This window comes from Eptesicus fuscus, chromosome 5 (genome assembly GCF_027574615.1).
Source record: "Eptesicus fuscus isolate TK198812 chromosome 5, DD_ASM_mEF_20220401, whole genome shotgun sequence".
Classification (NCBI taxonomy): Eukaryota; Metazoa; Chordata; class Mammalia; order Chiroptera; family Vespertilionidae; genus Eptesicus; species Eptesicus fuscus.
In genome coordinates, this window is record NC_072477.1 from 71689345 (window position 1) to 71705610 (window position 16266).

At 39.5% G+C, this 16266-nt stretch overlaps 1 protein-coding gene across 1 annotated transcript in view; it reads left to right on the forward strand.

Moving 5' to 3' along the window:
* AQR (aquarius intron-binding spliceosomal factor) overlaps positions 1–16266 on the forward strand; it is a 98006-nt gene that overhangs the window by 32259 nt on the left and 49481 nt on the right. The window contains exons 11-15 of the mRNA XM_008142970.3: positions 1082–1198; positions 3211–3324; positions 6500–6603; positions 11584–11686; positions 14121–14241. Coding sequence (XP_008141192.2) covers positions 1082–1198; positions 3211–3324; positions 6500–6603; positions 11584–11686; positions 14121–14241 — 559 coding nt within the window. The remainder of the gene's footprint in view (positions 1–1081; positions 1199–3210; positions 3325–6499; positions 6604–11583; positions 11687–14120; positions 14242–16266) is intronic.

Below are 16266 nucleotides of genomic sequence, written 5' to 3' on the forward strand. Positions count from 1 at the left end.
TGCAGTGACTTTTCTATCATGTAATCATTAAGGAGGCTAAGATTATGCATATGACTATATATGAAATATTTTTATCACCTCAAACTGGTCTTAGTTTAATGTATGTATTTCAAGGTGTCTCATAGAGAAGAAAGTCAAAGCAGTTGACCCTTAAAGTTTTCAGATGGCTGCTGTTTGTAGGAAAAACATTATTTAGTATAGTTGTTAAATATGAGCTCAGCAATTGCAGTTTATTTTCTGTCACATTTTAATACCTCTTCATAGAGTTCTCAATAGTGGCTGAAATCATGGATTTGTGGCCATCTCTTTAATAATCTAACTGAAAATTTTGCCTAATATTGTTGATGAGGAACGATATAGCTGCTATTGTCAACTTTTTCTCATTAAGATTCTTAGAAAAGAAAATTTCATACTATTAGGTAAAAGATTTTGATGAAAAATTCAGATACAGAGTTGGTGTACTTCAGATTGAATTTATTTCCTTTCCATCTTTAGTGAAGCAAATTGAAAGAAAATTCTTTCTGTTTGTTCCTTATCTGGAAAGGTGGGGTGGTTTCTCAGCCTGAGGATCAGAGTATTAGACTAGTAGACATTCATGAGATCTTCATTCACTTTCTAGCTCTGCCCGTAACTAATTTATAACCTCTGGGGACCTCAATAACTTCACCCATAAAATGGGGGTGTTTGATTAGATTAGTGGTTTTCACACTGGCATTTTCGAAGCATTGCCTTGCTGACTGTCATAGGGCGTGTTGGAGGTGGAAACCAAAACAGGAGTCTCCATTCAGGGTTCCTCACTCCCTTTTTTCTCAAAGCAGCTTCATTTTTAAACCTATACACAGTACATACTGGGATTTCATATAGGATTTTATTTGGAAAAAAACCCCTCAAAAATCTGTATTTTTTGGGAAATATTAGCACCAAGTTTATTTACAACATGGACCTTGCTTTGTAAATGGTGTCTTTAGGTGACTGGAGGGGACTTTGAATGTGATTAACACTTTCAAGTTAAATATCAATAGTTTCACCTCCAGCTACAGAAAACCTGCAGACTTACTGCTGTGGTGTTTGTTTTTTCTAGGCCCTACTCCCCACAAGGCGCTGGTTTAATACCATCCTGGACGACTCCCACCTTCTGGTTCACTGCTACCTTTCCAATCTTGTTCATAGGGAAGAGGATGGCCATCTTTTTTCCCAGGTGATCATTGATGTATCTGAACATACTTACTGTTCTTATTTCTGAATTGACCTTTTTTCTGCCGTGAAACTGGGAGTACCAGAGCATTACACAAAGTAATTTTGCTTTATATTGAATTGAATAATGAAGATTTCTTATTAGTCATTTTTAAGTAAAATCAAGTCTTAATGTACAAAATGAATGCATTCCTGTATAGGTGGCCTCTAGTACTGACATATTATAACCTTTTCCAGTCACGTGATTTTATTATGATTTTACTAAATTATGTGTGATGTAGTCCCACATAACCACTGTGGAATATAACAGATGATGAGCATTAATTTCAAGTAAACTATGCCCTAACACTGCGGCCCTCCTTCCATGAGATGACGCTGACAGGCGGTTGAGAGTGTGGACGTGTATACGCTTTGTTTGCTAACTTGGATAGGATGATGAAAGTGTTAGCGTTTTGCACTTCCTGTAATGTCATCCAGAAGAAAAGTCTTCTAACAAACTTCTAACACTTGTCTTTTGATGAGATCATAGTTAGAGATACATTTTTTATGTGTTTACATATTATAAGTCTTCTTTTATCTTGTGTCTGTGAGCATTCCTTTTTCTTTCTCGTTCTCCTATTAAATCCCAGTGATTTGATTCATATTTTAAAATCCTACTATCTGCTATGCCATAGATTAGAATTAAGAATAATAAAGATTTGGGGCAAAGGCAGCCAATGAACTGTGCTGCTGCTGCTGCTGCAGGGGAAGCAGGCCTCCCTTAGCAGCAGGGACTGAGCCAAAGCACAGCCTGATGGCCGTGGAGACTGAGGAGAGGAGTGGATCAGTTAACCTTCCCCACCTTGCTGTGTTCCTTCATGGAAGCAGCATATAGAGAAGAGATTCTTCTATCATGAATTCCAAAACCCTCATTCAGAAAATTCTCAGTGGCCAAAGTAAAAGACCTCAGGAGTTTCCTCTAGTGCTGTGGTCGGCAAACTGTGGCTCGCAAGCCACATGCGGCTCTTTGGCCCCTTGAGTGTGGCTCTTCCACAAAATACCACGGCCTGGGCGAGTCTATTTTGAAGAGGTGGCGTTAGAAGAAGTTTAAGTTTAAAAAATTTGGCTCTCAAAAGAAATTTCAATCGTTGTACTGTTGATATTTGGCTCTGTTGACTAATGAGTATGCTGACCACTGCCCTAGTGGTATCTCTACTAATAAAAGTCTAGGTGGCCCTTGCGCGCAACATTGTCACAAGATGGCTGCCACAAGATGGCTGCAAGCACAGCGGAGGTGGGGCCTGGCAGCCACATGGAGGAGGTGGGTCGCGGCAGGGGAGTGCAGTTGGGAGCGATAGGGCCTGCAGGGGAGGGCAGTTGGGGGCGATCAGGCCGGCAGGGGAGGGCAGTTGGGGGCGATCAGGCTGGCAGGGGAGAGGTTAGGGGGCCATCAGGCTGGCAGGCAGAAGTGGTTAGGGGCCGATCAGGCAAGCAGGCAGGCAAGTGGTTAGGAGCCAGCGGTCCCAGGTTGTGAGAGGGATGTCCGACTGCCGGTTTAGGCCCGATCCCTGGGATTGGGCCTAAACCGGCATTCGGATATCCCCAAGGGGTCCCGGATTGGAGAGGCGCAGGCTGGGCTGAGGGACACCCCCCCTCTTCATGCACGAATTTTGTTCACCGGGCCTCTAGTAGTTCTATAAATTTGCAGACATGTAGATTGATTTTTTCCCCCATTGAAATGATTGGCTTTGATTAGATCATTAATGTCTCTTATTATTGGGGTTGGAGCCTAAGTTCTCTGTATAAGTAGACCATGTATATGAAATAGACTTAATTTATTCACATACTACCTACTCTCACATAAATAAAACACTTGGGTATGTTCTGAAATGTTTGTTGTACTGTTTACATTATAAAATTTTTCAGCACCTTTGAGAAGGTAAGTGGACTTGTTTATTAGTTTTAATAATCAGTGTCTGTTGATGCTTTCTGTCTCTTATGTTCACACAGTTTGTTAATTTAAATATATCCTTTCAGCTTTTGGACATGCTTAAGTTCTATACTGGTTTCGAGATTAATGACCAGACTGGAAATGCTCTGACAGAGAACGAGATGACTACCATTCACTATGATAGAATCACTTCTCTACAGGTAATTGAAATGCATGGTCGCCTTTGCTTCTGCTCCATAACGTCAGGCCATGAGTAATTTGTGATTTTTATAGTACTAATAGAATAGGTATTAATTTAATACTGTTTTTTTTTATTTTTTTTTTTTTTAATGAATCTTTATTGTTCAGATTACAATTGTTTCTCCTTTTTCCCCACATATCTCCCCACCACCCAGTTCCTACCCCTCTTCTGTCCTTACCTCCCCCCCCCCCCCGCTGTCCTTATCCATAGGTGTATGATTTTTTTCCAGTCTCTTCCCATACTCCCCACACAGACACCCCTTTCCCCCTGAGAATTATCAATCCACTCCCATTCTATGCCTGATTCTATTAAGTTCACCAGTTTATTCTGTTCCTCAGATTTTTAATTCACTTGACTTTTAGATTCACTTGTTGATAGATATGTATTTGTTGTTCATAATTTTTATCTTTCTTCTTTTTCCTCTTTTTAAAGAATACCTTTCAGCATTTCATATAATGCTGGTTTGGTGGTGATGAACTCCTTTAGCTTTTTCTTATCTGTGAAGCTCTTTATCTGCCCTTCAATTCTGAATGATAACTTTGCTGGGTAGAGTAGTCTTGGTTGTAGGTTCCTGCTATTCATCACTTTGAATATTTCTTGCCACTCCCATCTGGCCTGCATGGTTTCTGTTGAGAAATTAGCTGATAATCGTATGGGAGCTCCCTTGTAGGTAACTAACTGTTTTTCTCTTGCTGCTTGTAAGATTCTCTCTTTGTCTTTTGCTCTTGGCATTTTAATTATGATGTGTCTTGGTGTGGTCCTCTTTGGATTCCTTTTGTTTGGGGTTCTGTGCGCTTCCTGGACTTGTAAGTCTATTTCTTTCATCAGGTGGGGGAAGTTTTCGTTCATTATTTCTTCAAATAGGTTTTCAGCATCTTGCTCTCTCTCTTCTTCTGGTACCCCCATAATTCTGATGTTGGTTCGCTTGAAGTTGTCCCAGAGGCTTCTTACACTATCTTCAACTTTCTGAATTCTCTTCTCTTCATGCTTCTCTGGAGGAGTGTCCTTGGCCTCTTTGTATTCCAAATCTTTGAGTTGATTCTTGCAATCCTCTAGTCTGCTTTTGGGTCTCTGTATAATATTTTTTATCTCAGTCAGTGTATGTTTAATTTCTAGTTGGTCCTCATTGAATTTATCGGCCTTTTCCATGAAATTCTTGAAAAACCTTATAACCGTGGTTTTGAACTCTATGTCCAGTCGCTTGTTCTCCTCCATTTCTTTGGTTTGTGATCTGTTTCCTTGCCTTCTCATATTCTCTGCTTCCCTAAGTTGGTAGGGTAGTTTTGTGTACAAGGTGTCCTATTGGTTCAACGGGTCAGCCTCCCAGTTACTTGAGGTGGACACTCTTGGTTTGACACACCAAGCTCAAAAGGTTGCCCATCACTGCCATAGTGGATCATGCAGAAAGTTGCCAAAGTTATGGATGAGCTTGCCATGAGATTAATACAGGCAATGGCAAATGACCCTGCAATCCAAACCTGAAGTGTGAGCTAAGCTAGGAAATGAATGGGAGTCACCTCTCAGGAAGAGTTCTAGCACCATCAAGAACAAAGCTGGGCCTCGTCAGCAGGGAGACAGCCAAGCTCCTTGAGAGCAATCATCATGCCTTTCCTGTGCCAGGAACACAGACCACAAGCCATACCAGCCAGGGTCACTGCAAGGGCAGAGGCGCAAGGACAAAAACAATAACGGTCTGAGAAAAGCAGGAAAGGAAGTCTGAGCGGAGACAGTGTGCCGATCACTCCTCCTGCAGACAATGAGGCTATCCTAGTGTCTCCATGTACCCCAGTGCCGACTGGGAAAGAAGCTATATTGGTAAATTTCATTACCTGTGTTTATCTTTAAAATGTACAAAATGTTGCCCTGGCCAGTGTTGCTCAGTTGGTTAGAGCGTCATCCTGTAGACCAAAAGGTGGCGAGGTTCATTCCCAGTCAGGGCACATACCCGGGTTGCAGGTTCAATTCCTGGTAGGGGCAACTGTGGGAGGCAACCAATGAATCTCTCTCTCTCTCTCTCTCTCTCTCTGTCTCTCTCTCTCTCTCTCTCTCTCTCTCTCTCTCTCCCTCTCGCTCTATCCAGTCAGTAAAAACATATCCTTGGGTAAGGCTTATAAATTTTTTTAATAAAAAGTTAAAGTTAAAAAAATGTACAAAATGTTCATACTACTTTGTCATATCTCCTTTGAAATATCTCCTTTCATAAAATACAACTGATATTTAAATGCATTACATTGGCCCAGTAACTATTATTTTTGAGTATCAGGATGAGGCCTATGAAAGCAAGCCATTTTTTTTTTTTCATGAGCTCCAAGTTCAAAATGAAAACAGTATTAGTGGAGAGGAACCAAAAAACTGAGCATAACTCGGGTAGTGTGTCACTTTGAGGAAAAAACATTATTTCGCAAATGTTTCATCCTCAGGAGCAGCAAATGTTTCATCCTCGGCGGCCGCGTGTCATCAGAAATGGCTACGCGTGTCAGTGATGACACGCGTGTCATAGGTTCGCCATCACTGCACTATGGGATACATGAAAACTTCTGGGTCTTCTGTGTACCACATGGGCATTAAGGAAGACTGGGGATGTTATCTCTTTCTCTATCAAATCAGCATAATGCCACTATTTCTGTTTTCTTCCAGCTTACCCCATGTTGGTTGGAGTGGTACCCTGCAAGGCCCTCTGTTTCTGGGGTTCTAATGTAAAGCAGGGCACAAGCTCACTGTACTAGGTACTAGTACTTTTGGCCTCAAGCTATCTCTTCAGTGGGAATTTTCCTTAAAAATTAAAACTCTCTTTTAGTTTTTTTAAAGCTATTTCTTGATAATAGTGTTTTCTTTTTCTTCCCTCATGTCTATGAAGCTGGCTTTCCTATATATTCAGAGGACAAGTTTAGAAATAAAAAACTGAACATTGACTCTTCGTTTTTGCATTTGTTTTTGAACTTTTCTAGTTTCCCCCAATGTATTGACTGCTTCTGGCTAAATAAGGCAAAGGTCACATATGAGAAGCATTTAAAAGAGAAGTGCATAAATATATTTTTAAATGTTTTTATTATAGAGTATATAAATTATACTTGATTGTATTAATAGGTGGACATTAACTTGATTTTTTTTGTGTGTTTGCTGTTCTTTTCTAGAGAGCTGCTTTTGCACATTTCCCTGAACTCTATGATTTTGCCCTCTCAAATGTGGCAGAAGTAGATACTCGGGGATCCTTGGTCAAGTTATTTGGACCTCTTAGGTAAGGTGACATGAAAGGAAACCTGAATTTTAATTTTTTCTTTTGTAGTACTTAGGTAATGTTACTTGCTACCCTACTTATTGACAAGCAGAACTAGCTAGTGCTTCTCTCTAGCATGTGGTATCTTTGAGTCACATATATAATTATCCGTCTTTTTCTGTGTTTGGTAAAATTTATATTTTTCATAACATACAGTTTCCTAGATTTTAAATTTTTCTTAGAATAGTCATAAACAATATACAACAGAAACCAAAAATGTTCATCATACACTAGTCCCCCCTTATCCACTGCTTCGCTTTTTTGTGGATAAAAACAGAAACATTCAATGGAAAATTCCAGAAATAAGTCATCAGTTTCAAATTGCACACTGTCCCGCTTCGTCCTGCCTGGGACATGAATCATCCCTTTGTCCAGCGTTTCCTTGCTATATACCTATTAGTCACTTCGTTGCCATCTTGATAGCCAGATTAACTTTTATAGTGTTGAGGTGCTTGTATTTCATTGTTATTTTAATGAATAATGGCCCTAAAATACAAGAGTAGTGATGTTGACAATTTGAATATGCCGAAGAGAAGCTGTAAATTTCTTCCTTGGTTTAATAAGAAAATGTTTGCTAAAGTTGCTAAGATTTATGATAAGAATGATATTCAACCTTGAAATTGTGAATCTTGAAACTAAAGAAGGAAAAAGGAATTCATGCTAGTTTTGCTCACTACAGATTAAAAATTATGGCCACAGTGCATGATAAATGCTTAGTTAAGATGGAAAAAGCCTTAAGTTTGTGGGTAGGGGACACAAACAGAAAACATGTTCCAATTGCTGTGCCAGAAAGCATTGCGCCTATACAAAGACTTCTGCCAAGGATCCCCTGAAATGAGTGATACCAGGGCATTTACTGCAAGTAAGGGATGGCCAGATACATTCAGGAATAGGTTTAGACTGATACAGAAATTCCTGGAGATGCTGCATTTGACGATGAAGAAGCTGCTGCCACGTTTCTGGTAGAATTGAAGAAGATGATTAAGGACAAAAGTGTGTATGTATATATATATATATATATGCACCCTCTCACAATCTGGGACCGCTGGCTCCTAACTCCTTGCCTGCCTGCCTGATCGCCCCTAACTGCCCCCCTGCCAGCCTGATCACCCCTAACTGCCTCTTCCTGCCAGCCTGATCGCCCCTAACTGCCCCCCCCCCGCCAGCCTGGTTGCCCCCAACTGCCCCCCCACCCCTCGCCAGCCTGATCGCCCCTAACTGCCCCCCCCGCCAGCCTGGTTGCCCCCAACTGCCCCCCTCCACCAGCCTTGTGGCCCCTCCCTCCCTCCCCTGCCTGCCTGGTTGCCTCCAACTGCCCTCCCCCGCTGGCCTGGTCACCCCCACTGCCTCCCTCTGCCGGCCTGGTCGCCCCTAACTGCCTCCCTGCCCCACTGGCCTGGTTGCCCATTACTGCCCTCCCTGCCGGCCTGGTCACCTCCACTGCCCCCCTGCCAGCTTGGTCGCCCCCAACTGCCCCCTTGCTGGCCTGGTTGCCCCTTACTGCCCCCTCTGCCGGCCTGGTCGCCCCCAACAGTCCCCCACTGCTGGCCTGGTTGCCCCCAACTGCCCCCCCCTGCCGGCCTGGTTGCCCCATGCAGCCTGCTGTCCATTCCTTTGGTCATCCCTCACTAACCCCCCTGCTTGCCTGGTCGTCCCACGCAGCCTGCTGTTCAGTCGTTTGGTTGTTCCTCACTAACCCCCCTGCCAGTCTTGTCACCCCATGCAGCCTGCTGTTTGGTTGTTACTGTTACTGTGATGGCGTCCCAGACAATTTGCATATTCCTCTATTATTAGTATACACTGAGTGGCCAGATTATAATGATCTCTGAACGCATAATAATCTGGCCACTCGGTGTGTATCCTATATAATAAAAGGCTAATATGCAAATTGTCTCCTCGACCAGGAGTTCGACCAGCAGGCAGGCCGGCCAACTGCCCATGTCCCCTCCCCCTGGCCAGGCTGGCCGGACCCCACCCATGCACGATTCATACACCTGGCCTCTGATATATACACACACACACACACACACACTGAGTGGCCAGATTATTATGCATTCAGAGATCATAATAATCTGGCCACTCAGTGTAGATATGTATATGAAAAAAACAGTATATACAGGGTTCCATACTATTTGAAGTTTCACGTATCCTATGGGGATCTTGGAACATATCCCCCATGCAGAAGGAGGTGACAACTGTATGTAATATTAGAGGTGTGACTTAGGAAAATTTTTGCATGTTTAAAATTTATTAAGTTAGTAATATTCTCTGGCACTTAGCTATCTGCTAATATACTTTTTAAAAAATAGTAATGGCATACATTTATTTACTATGTTGTTGGCACTCTACTAAGTATGTAAATAACTTAACCCTATAAACATTCATGTGAGAGGATTAGGTATCATTTTAAATATAAAGTAGCTAAGGCACAGAATCTATGTATATAAAAGCCTAAGCAACCATTACAACTGGTTGACTGAACAACTGGTCGACTGGTTGCTATGATGCACACTGACACCAGGGGGCAGACGCTCAATGCAGGAGCTGCCCCCTAGTCAGTGCACTCCCACAGCCAGCCTCCCGCGGCTGGCCAACCTCTCACGGTCCCTCCCCCCTGGCTGGCCGGCCAACCTCCCTCGGTCCCTTCCCCCGGCCAGCTGGCCCCAACCAGCCCCGATCAGGACTGGGCAAGATGGCCCTGATTGGCCCCAATAGCCAGCCAGGCCGAGGGACCCCACTGAGGCACCGGGCCTCTAGTAGTTAAATAATTTGCCTAGGTCACATGGCAAGTAAGTGCCAGATAGGATTTTAACCTAGGTAGTCTGCTTTCTGAGCCCTGACATTTAAAAAAATTTTTAATTGAGATATAATTGACATACATTGTATTAATTTGTTGTACAACATAATGATTTGATATTTGTATATATTTTGAAATGATCACCAAAAAAAGCATAGTTAACATCTGTCACCATACATAGTTACAGAGTTTTTTTTCCTTGTGATGAGAACTTTTACCATTTACTCTTTTAGCAACTTTCAAATATGTAATAAGGTATTGTTTCCTATATTCACTATGCTATATGTTACATCCCCATGATCTGTTTATTAACGGAAAGTTTATATCATTTATTTCCACCTCTCTCCAGCAACCATCACTCTATTCTCTGTATCTATGAGGTGTTTTTTTTTTTTTGTGTGTTGTTTTTTTTTTTGCAAAGATTCCACATTATAAATGAAATCATACATTTCTGCTGGGAATTCAAAATGGTAGTGACACTGGAAAAATTTGACAGTTTCTTGTAACGTTAAGCATGCACTTACTATATGATCTAGTATTCTCACAGACATGCCCAAGAGAAATGAAAAGTTATATTCACACAAACATCTGTACAGAAATATATGTAGTGACTTTATTTATAGTTATTGAAAACTGGAATACACAAATATTCTTTAACTGGAGAATGAATAAACATACTGTGATATATCCCTACAATGGAATATTACTCCGCAATAAAAAAGAACCAACAATGTTACTCAGTAATAAAAAGATACAACAATATGGTTGAATCTCAAATGCACTATGCTAAGTAAAAGCAACCAGTGTCAACAGGGTATGTAATGTATGATCCCATTTACTTGACTTTCTGGAAAAAACACAATTATAGAAATTGAAAAGAGAGTAATGATTACCAGGGACTGGGTTAGAGTGAGGGAATTGGGGGAGTGGGTGATTAAACTGTGCTTAAGGAAAACTGTCTAGCTTATAGTGGCAAATGAAGGTTTTCCAAAATAACAGTTTTTCACTTGGAAGTTTAAGTGTTTTTTTAAAAATATATTTTATTGATTTTTTTACAGAGAGGAAGGGAGAGGGAGAGAGAGTTAGAAACATTGATGAGAGAGAAACATCAGTCAGCTGCCTCCTGCACACCCTCTACTGGGGATGTGCCTGCAACCAAGGTACATGCCCTTGACCGGAATAGAACCTGGGACCCTTGAGTCCACAGGCCGACACTCTATCCACTGAGCCAAACCAGTTAGGGCTGGAAGTTTAACTTTTATCTTTGGCAACAAATACTGTCAATTGTTTTTATTGAAGGTACAGGTTTATTTTGTTCAAATTAAATTTATTTATTTTTGGCCATTATTTAAGTCTGAATAGCCATCATTTGTCAATTCTTTCAAATAAGCATCGTATACAAAATGTGGACCTCCCTTTCTGTCACACAGAATTTTTAAAAAAACAGATACTCAGGGGTCCAAGTTTAATAACTGCTTCATCAAGGACATTCTTAAAACTGGGGTTTTGTGGTTTTGTTAAAACTGTGTATGGCATGCAGAATGCTATAACTACTTATAGTACCAGTTGGTGCCACTGCCTTGATCTGTGCTAGCAGTTTTGACCACCATTGCTTTGCACTGTCGCTGTATATGTAAAGACAGTGAAAAACTATTGTTTTAGTATTAATATAAAAAAGTGTTGTCGCCGAAACCGGTTTGGCTCAATGGATAGAGCGTCGGCCTGCGGACTCAAGGGTCCCGGGTTCGATTCCGGTCAGGGGCATGTGCCTTGGTTGCGGGCACATCCCCAGTAGGGGGTGTGCAGGAGGCAGCTGATCGATGTTTCTCTCTCATCGATGTTTCTGACTCTCTATCCCTCTCTCTTCCTCTCTGTAAAAAATCAATAAAACATATATATTTTTAAAAAGTGTTGTCATTGTAGATTTCCTGAAAGAATCTCAGGGACCACAACAGGTTTTCAGAAAACACTTTGAGAACTCTGTATTAGGGGCTTATCTTTCCCTGCTGATATTTTATATTTGCTACTCATGTTATAGGACTATATTTTCTAGGTAAAACTTTTTAAACAATCTATAAAATTGCATATTTAGAAGTGAAGTAAGTTGTTAAAACATTCTAATTTGAATCTTCTCTATTTTGTAGTTCAAATACACTCCACCAGGTGGCATCATACCTCTGCTTGTTACCAACTCTTCCTAAAACTGAAGACACAACTTTTGATAAAGAATTTCTTCTAGAATTGCTGGTAAATACATATTAATGTTCTTCAAACTTAGCACGTGGTTTTCCTACCTGTTTGAATCACTCTTAAAAACGTAGACTGGTACATATTCTTTCCGGGCTAAAGATTAGCTAGATAATTTCCTCTTTGGAAATTATATTATCATTTGGTTTTATGTGACTTTTTTTCTCATATCTTGAATTTTTTTTTCAAGTTTTTTTAATCTCTTAAAACTGCTTTATAGCATGGATTTATTCCATGCAAACATGTATGAGCAACTCCTATGCCAGGCACGGGAGTCAGGCACTGGGGATCCATAGATAGCTGACACCATTCCTGCCTGTAAGTTACTAGTATACACTCTTATTTAGTATATCTAGTACCTTGAATATGAAGCCCTACCTTTATCACTAGAAAATTCAGGAATGTTTAGAAATAAAGTTATCACTAACTTAGTGGTTTAAGAATTCTAAGAATTTCTCAATCATTTTGGGAAGTGAGGGCTTTAACTCTTAAACTAATTCTTTTTTTAAATAAACTTTTATTTGTTCATGCAGTTTTAGGTTCATAGAAAAATTGAGGGGAAGGGACAAACCTTATTTTTAATTTTAGTAAAATATTTCATAAAATGAATGAGTATTTAACCATACTCCCACTATAACATTTACGTTGCTGTGTTTACTATTACAAATAATGATACAATCCTAGTACATGCCTCTTTGTGCCCATATGTGGACATTTAGGAGAGGTACCGAGAAGTGAAGTTATTTGACTGAATCATGTGCTGCTTATTTAAAAGATAAAAGATGCAGCCATATTATCCTCCAAAAGTTATATGTTCCCACCAACAGTGTATTAAAGTATGTCTCTTTAGGCTCTTATCAATATTGACTATTACATGTCATCCCAATTTTTGCCAGTCTCAAAAAAAATAATTGTTTTCATTTGTTTTAGATTTTATTTTTATACTTATACAAACATGCACTGTGGATTTATGTATACTTTTTTTTACACACATGGAACCATAATGGGCACATGGTTTTGAGACTTATATTCCAAGCTAATACTTTTAATGTAGGGTACAAAATATAGTCCCTTACTGTAGAAAGAAAGATGATATGCTAGTTTTTGGGGTAGTAACAGGAAACTTTTTGTAGCAGGTGTTTTTTAAGCCTGGTGACAGGTGTGTAAGTGCCATTTGGAGAGAAATCCTTGGGAAGGGTTTTAACTTAAATTCGTGTATGGGAAATACTCTATTTTAAAATTTAAAAAAATTTCTTTATATCATTTTTTCTATAACCATCGAAAATACTTTTTATTCACATATTACTTGCATGAAATGTGTGTCCTGGGTAATCTTTGCTTTCTTTTACACAAATCACTTTTCATTGTCTCTGACTACAAGTGCTTTCTAAAAATTCCTTATTGTGTTTTCTGACAATTTAAAATCTTCTCTTGTACGTCAGGTTTTGAAATGAGGATTTTTCTAGGAACCTTTCTATTAGAAAATAGTTCTGATTATAGAGTGGATTCTATGCCTTTTAAGGTTTTATAGCTAAGATTTCACCCTTAAAATTTAAATAGTTATTCCAAAAGAAAACAATTTTTAAAATTTATAGTGCTCTAGCATTATTGTTCATTTTTCCTTCTACTAAAGGATTTCCTTAGGCTTTGGATTCTTCTAATATCTAAATTATGATTAAAAAGTTGAAATGTGCATATTATTTAGATGATATTACACTGTCATCTTTCCTAAAATAATGTTATCTCTACTGAAGAGAATGTGACACATTTTCAGACATATCATCTTAGCATATGTTAATTAGGCAACAAACTTAATTCAGTATTTGAGATAAATCACTCTAATATTAACAATGGAAGGGTACATAGAGTTCATCAAGTCCACCTCTCATATTATAAATTAGACTGAGACCAGCTTATTACAAAACTTGTCCAAATTGTTTAGCAAGTCAGTATAAGAGTGAAAACTGTGGCCTAGGATTTGGGGCTTCCATTTTATTCTGGCATAAACCAATGCTGAGTGCTATGGTTTCTAAAGTCTTGGTATGTGCCAGGCACTTTGAAACTATTTTATAGTAGTCCATTCATTTTCATAAGAAACCTGAGAGGTGACTGACATTTTATCTTTTTCAATGAAAAGAAAACTAAGATCAGGGAGGTTGAGCTACTTTGCCTGGCTTTTACATAGCATAAGAAGAGGTACTGGGAGTTGAACTCACATCTATCTGATTCCCAAGGACTATCAGGATTGGTACTTCTGCATCTTTGATTTATTGGGGGAGGTGGGGTGATTCAAAGGGGAATAAAATACCTTGTTAAGTGCTACAGTAACTGCACAACATGAGACTTCTCACTCCATACTTTGGGTGAATTTTTCAATGAATTATTTTGATTTAAAAAAGATGCTTCTAACTTCTCCCCAAACCTGTTCTTTTAGGTATCTCGTCATGAACGTCGAATTTCTCAGATTCAGCAATTGAACCAGATGCCCTTGTACCCAACTGAGAAAATCATATGGGATGAAAATATTGTCCCAACTGAGTACTATTCAGGGGAAGGTATGATAAAGAATTACAGAATCCAAATGTAGCATGAAACTTAATTTAGAATTAAAATGTAAATGAAAATACCCCTACGTACTATTACATTAGGATAATTTTATGTACCCTCAAGGTCAACTTTAGAAGCTAGAAACTATTTAGTATTTTGATTGCTTTGCTTTAAGGATTTAAATTTTAACCATACTCGTGTGTGTGTGTGTGTGTGTGTGTGTGTGTGTGTGTGTGTGTGTGTGATCCTGTGAAATATGATCATAAAGCAATAACATTGTGTTTTAAGGAGAACCAAGACTACAGGAGGTAGACTTTCATTATATCACCATAATATTTGGTAGTGCTTTTTAGAGGCTCTTTTGAATTCCTTATAGAGCCAGGTAATGACCACCATGAAAACACATTGTCATTTGTTAATAATTAATCTTAGTTTTGATTCAAAATGGTACCACCTGGTTTGTTCACTTACCTATTTTAACAGATCGTTTCTAAATGCTTTTGCTCATCCTCTAAGGATGAGGATTCACCACAATTGAGTATATGCCAAAGTGCATTCTCACGCATTTTGAAAGTATATTGCAAAAATTTTGAGGAAATCTTCTGAACAGCAGTATTAGAAGTAATGTGGCTATTTTAAAGACATTGCCAGTGTTGCTATTGGTACATTTATTTAAAAGAAAAACTTACTTCAGAGTCATATCCTCAGACATGACTCCAGTAAGCCCAATGTGCTGAAACTGTGCTAGATTTCAGAATAGGCACTCTTCATATCTCTTAATGTCTGACAGTGATTAATGCATTATTTTCTTATTTGTTCATACTAAAAGCATTAATGACCATATATGTATGACATCTAACTCATTGACTAATCAGTCCCTAAAGGGCAAATAACACTTAAGAATATTTTGTCTTTTTAATAAAAAGTTTATGTGTCCTTAAAAATATAAACAGGCTTATAGCCAGCTTTTGGTACTAGTCAATGATGCTAGTCTGAGTTTAAGACATATTTTGATTAGTATAAAGTATTACTTTTCTTTCATTCCCATGGTTAATGAATTTTAAATAGAAAGGAATACTTTTCAGAATTTGAGTTTTTATACATTTCATAGAATGAGATTAGTTGCCAAATGGTTGGACTTCAATACAGCTGTTTTCAGAAACTTGGCTATGTGTTGCTGTTATTCACTGACCATGGATGGGGCTGAACTGTGGGGCCCAATACCTGGTGCTGTGAACTAAATGAGACAAAAGCTCTGACTGCACCATTAGCGAGGTGCTCCTAGCTCCCATGGAGAGAAAATAAGTGTAAAATTGGGGCAGATATAAAAAATAAGGTGTAACAGTTGTAAAGAAAATCTTTGTAAACCTTCACCGTTTTAAAGTCTTCTTATCCTATATAATAAAAGGCTAATATGCAAATAGACCGGAACGACCGGTCACTATGAAGTGCACTGACCACCAGGGGGCAGACGCTCAATGCAAGAGCTGCCCCTTGGTGGTCAGTGTGCTCTGTGGGAGTGCTGCTCAGCCAGAAGATAGGCTCAAGGTTGGTGAGCGCAGCGGCAGTGGCGGGAGCCTCTCCCGCCTCCACAGCAGCGCTAAGGATATCCTGCTGGCTTAGGCCCGCTCCCCATGGGCTTAAGCCCACAGTCAGACATCCCCCGAGAGGGTGTAGGCTGGACTGAGGAACACCCCTCTCCCTGGAGTGCATGAATTTCGTGTACCAGGCCTCTAGTTATAAAATAAGCACTAAATATAGAGCTTTACTAATTATCATAAGGGAAACACCATGAAACCCTTGTAGCCACCTCATCAGTTATCCCAGAACCCTTCCTTTTTAGTCATGGCTTCCTCCTCAACTTGAATGTGACTGTTTATTTCTTGGCTTTTATAGCCATCATTATCTTGCATTTTAAAAATAGTTTTATCACCCAATTGTACATCCCTAGACACTAAAGTCAGCCCTGTACATTTAAAAAATGTATTTTACTTTACAGGTACCCCCTATATCCATCCCATGGAAACCTGTAT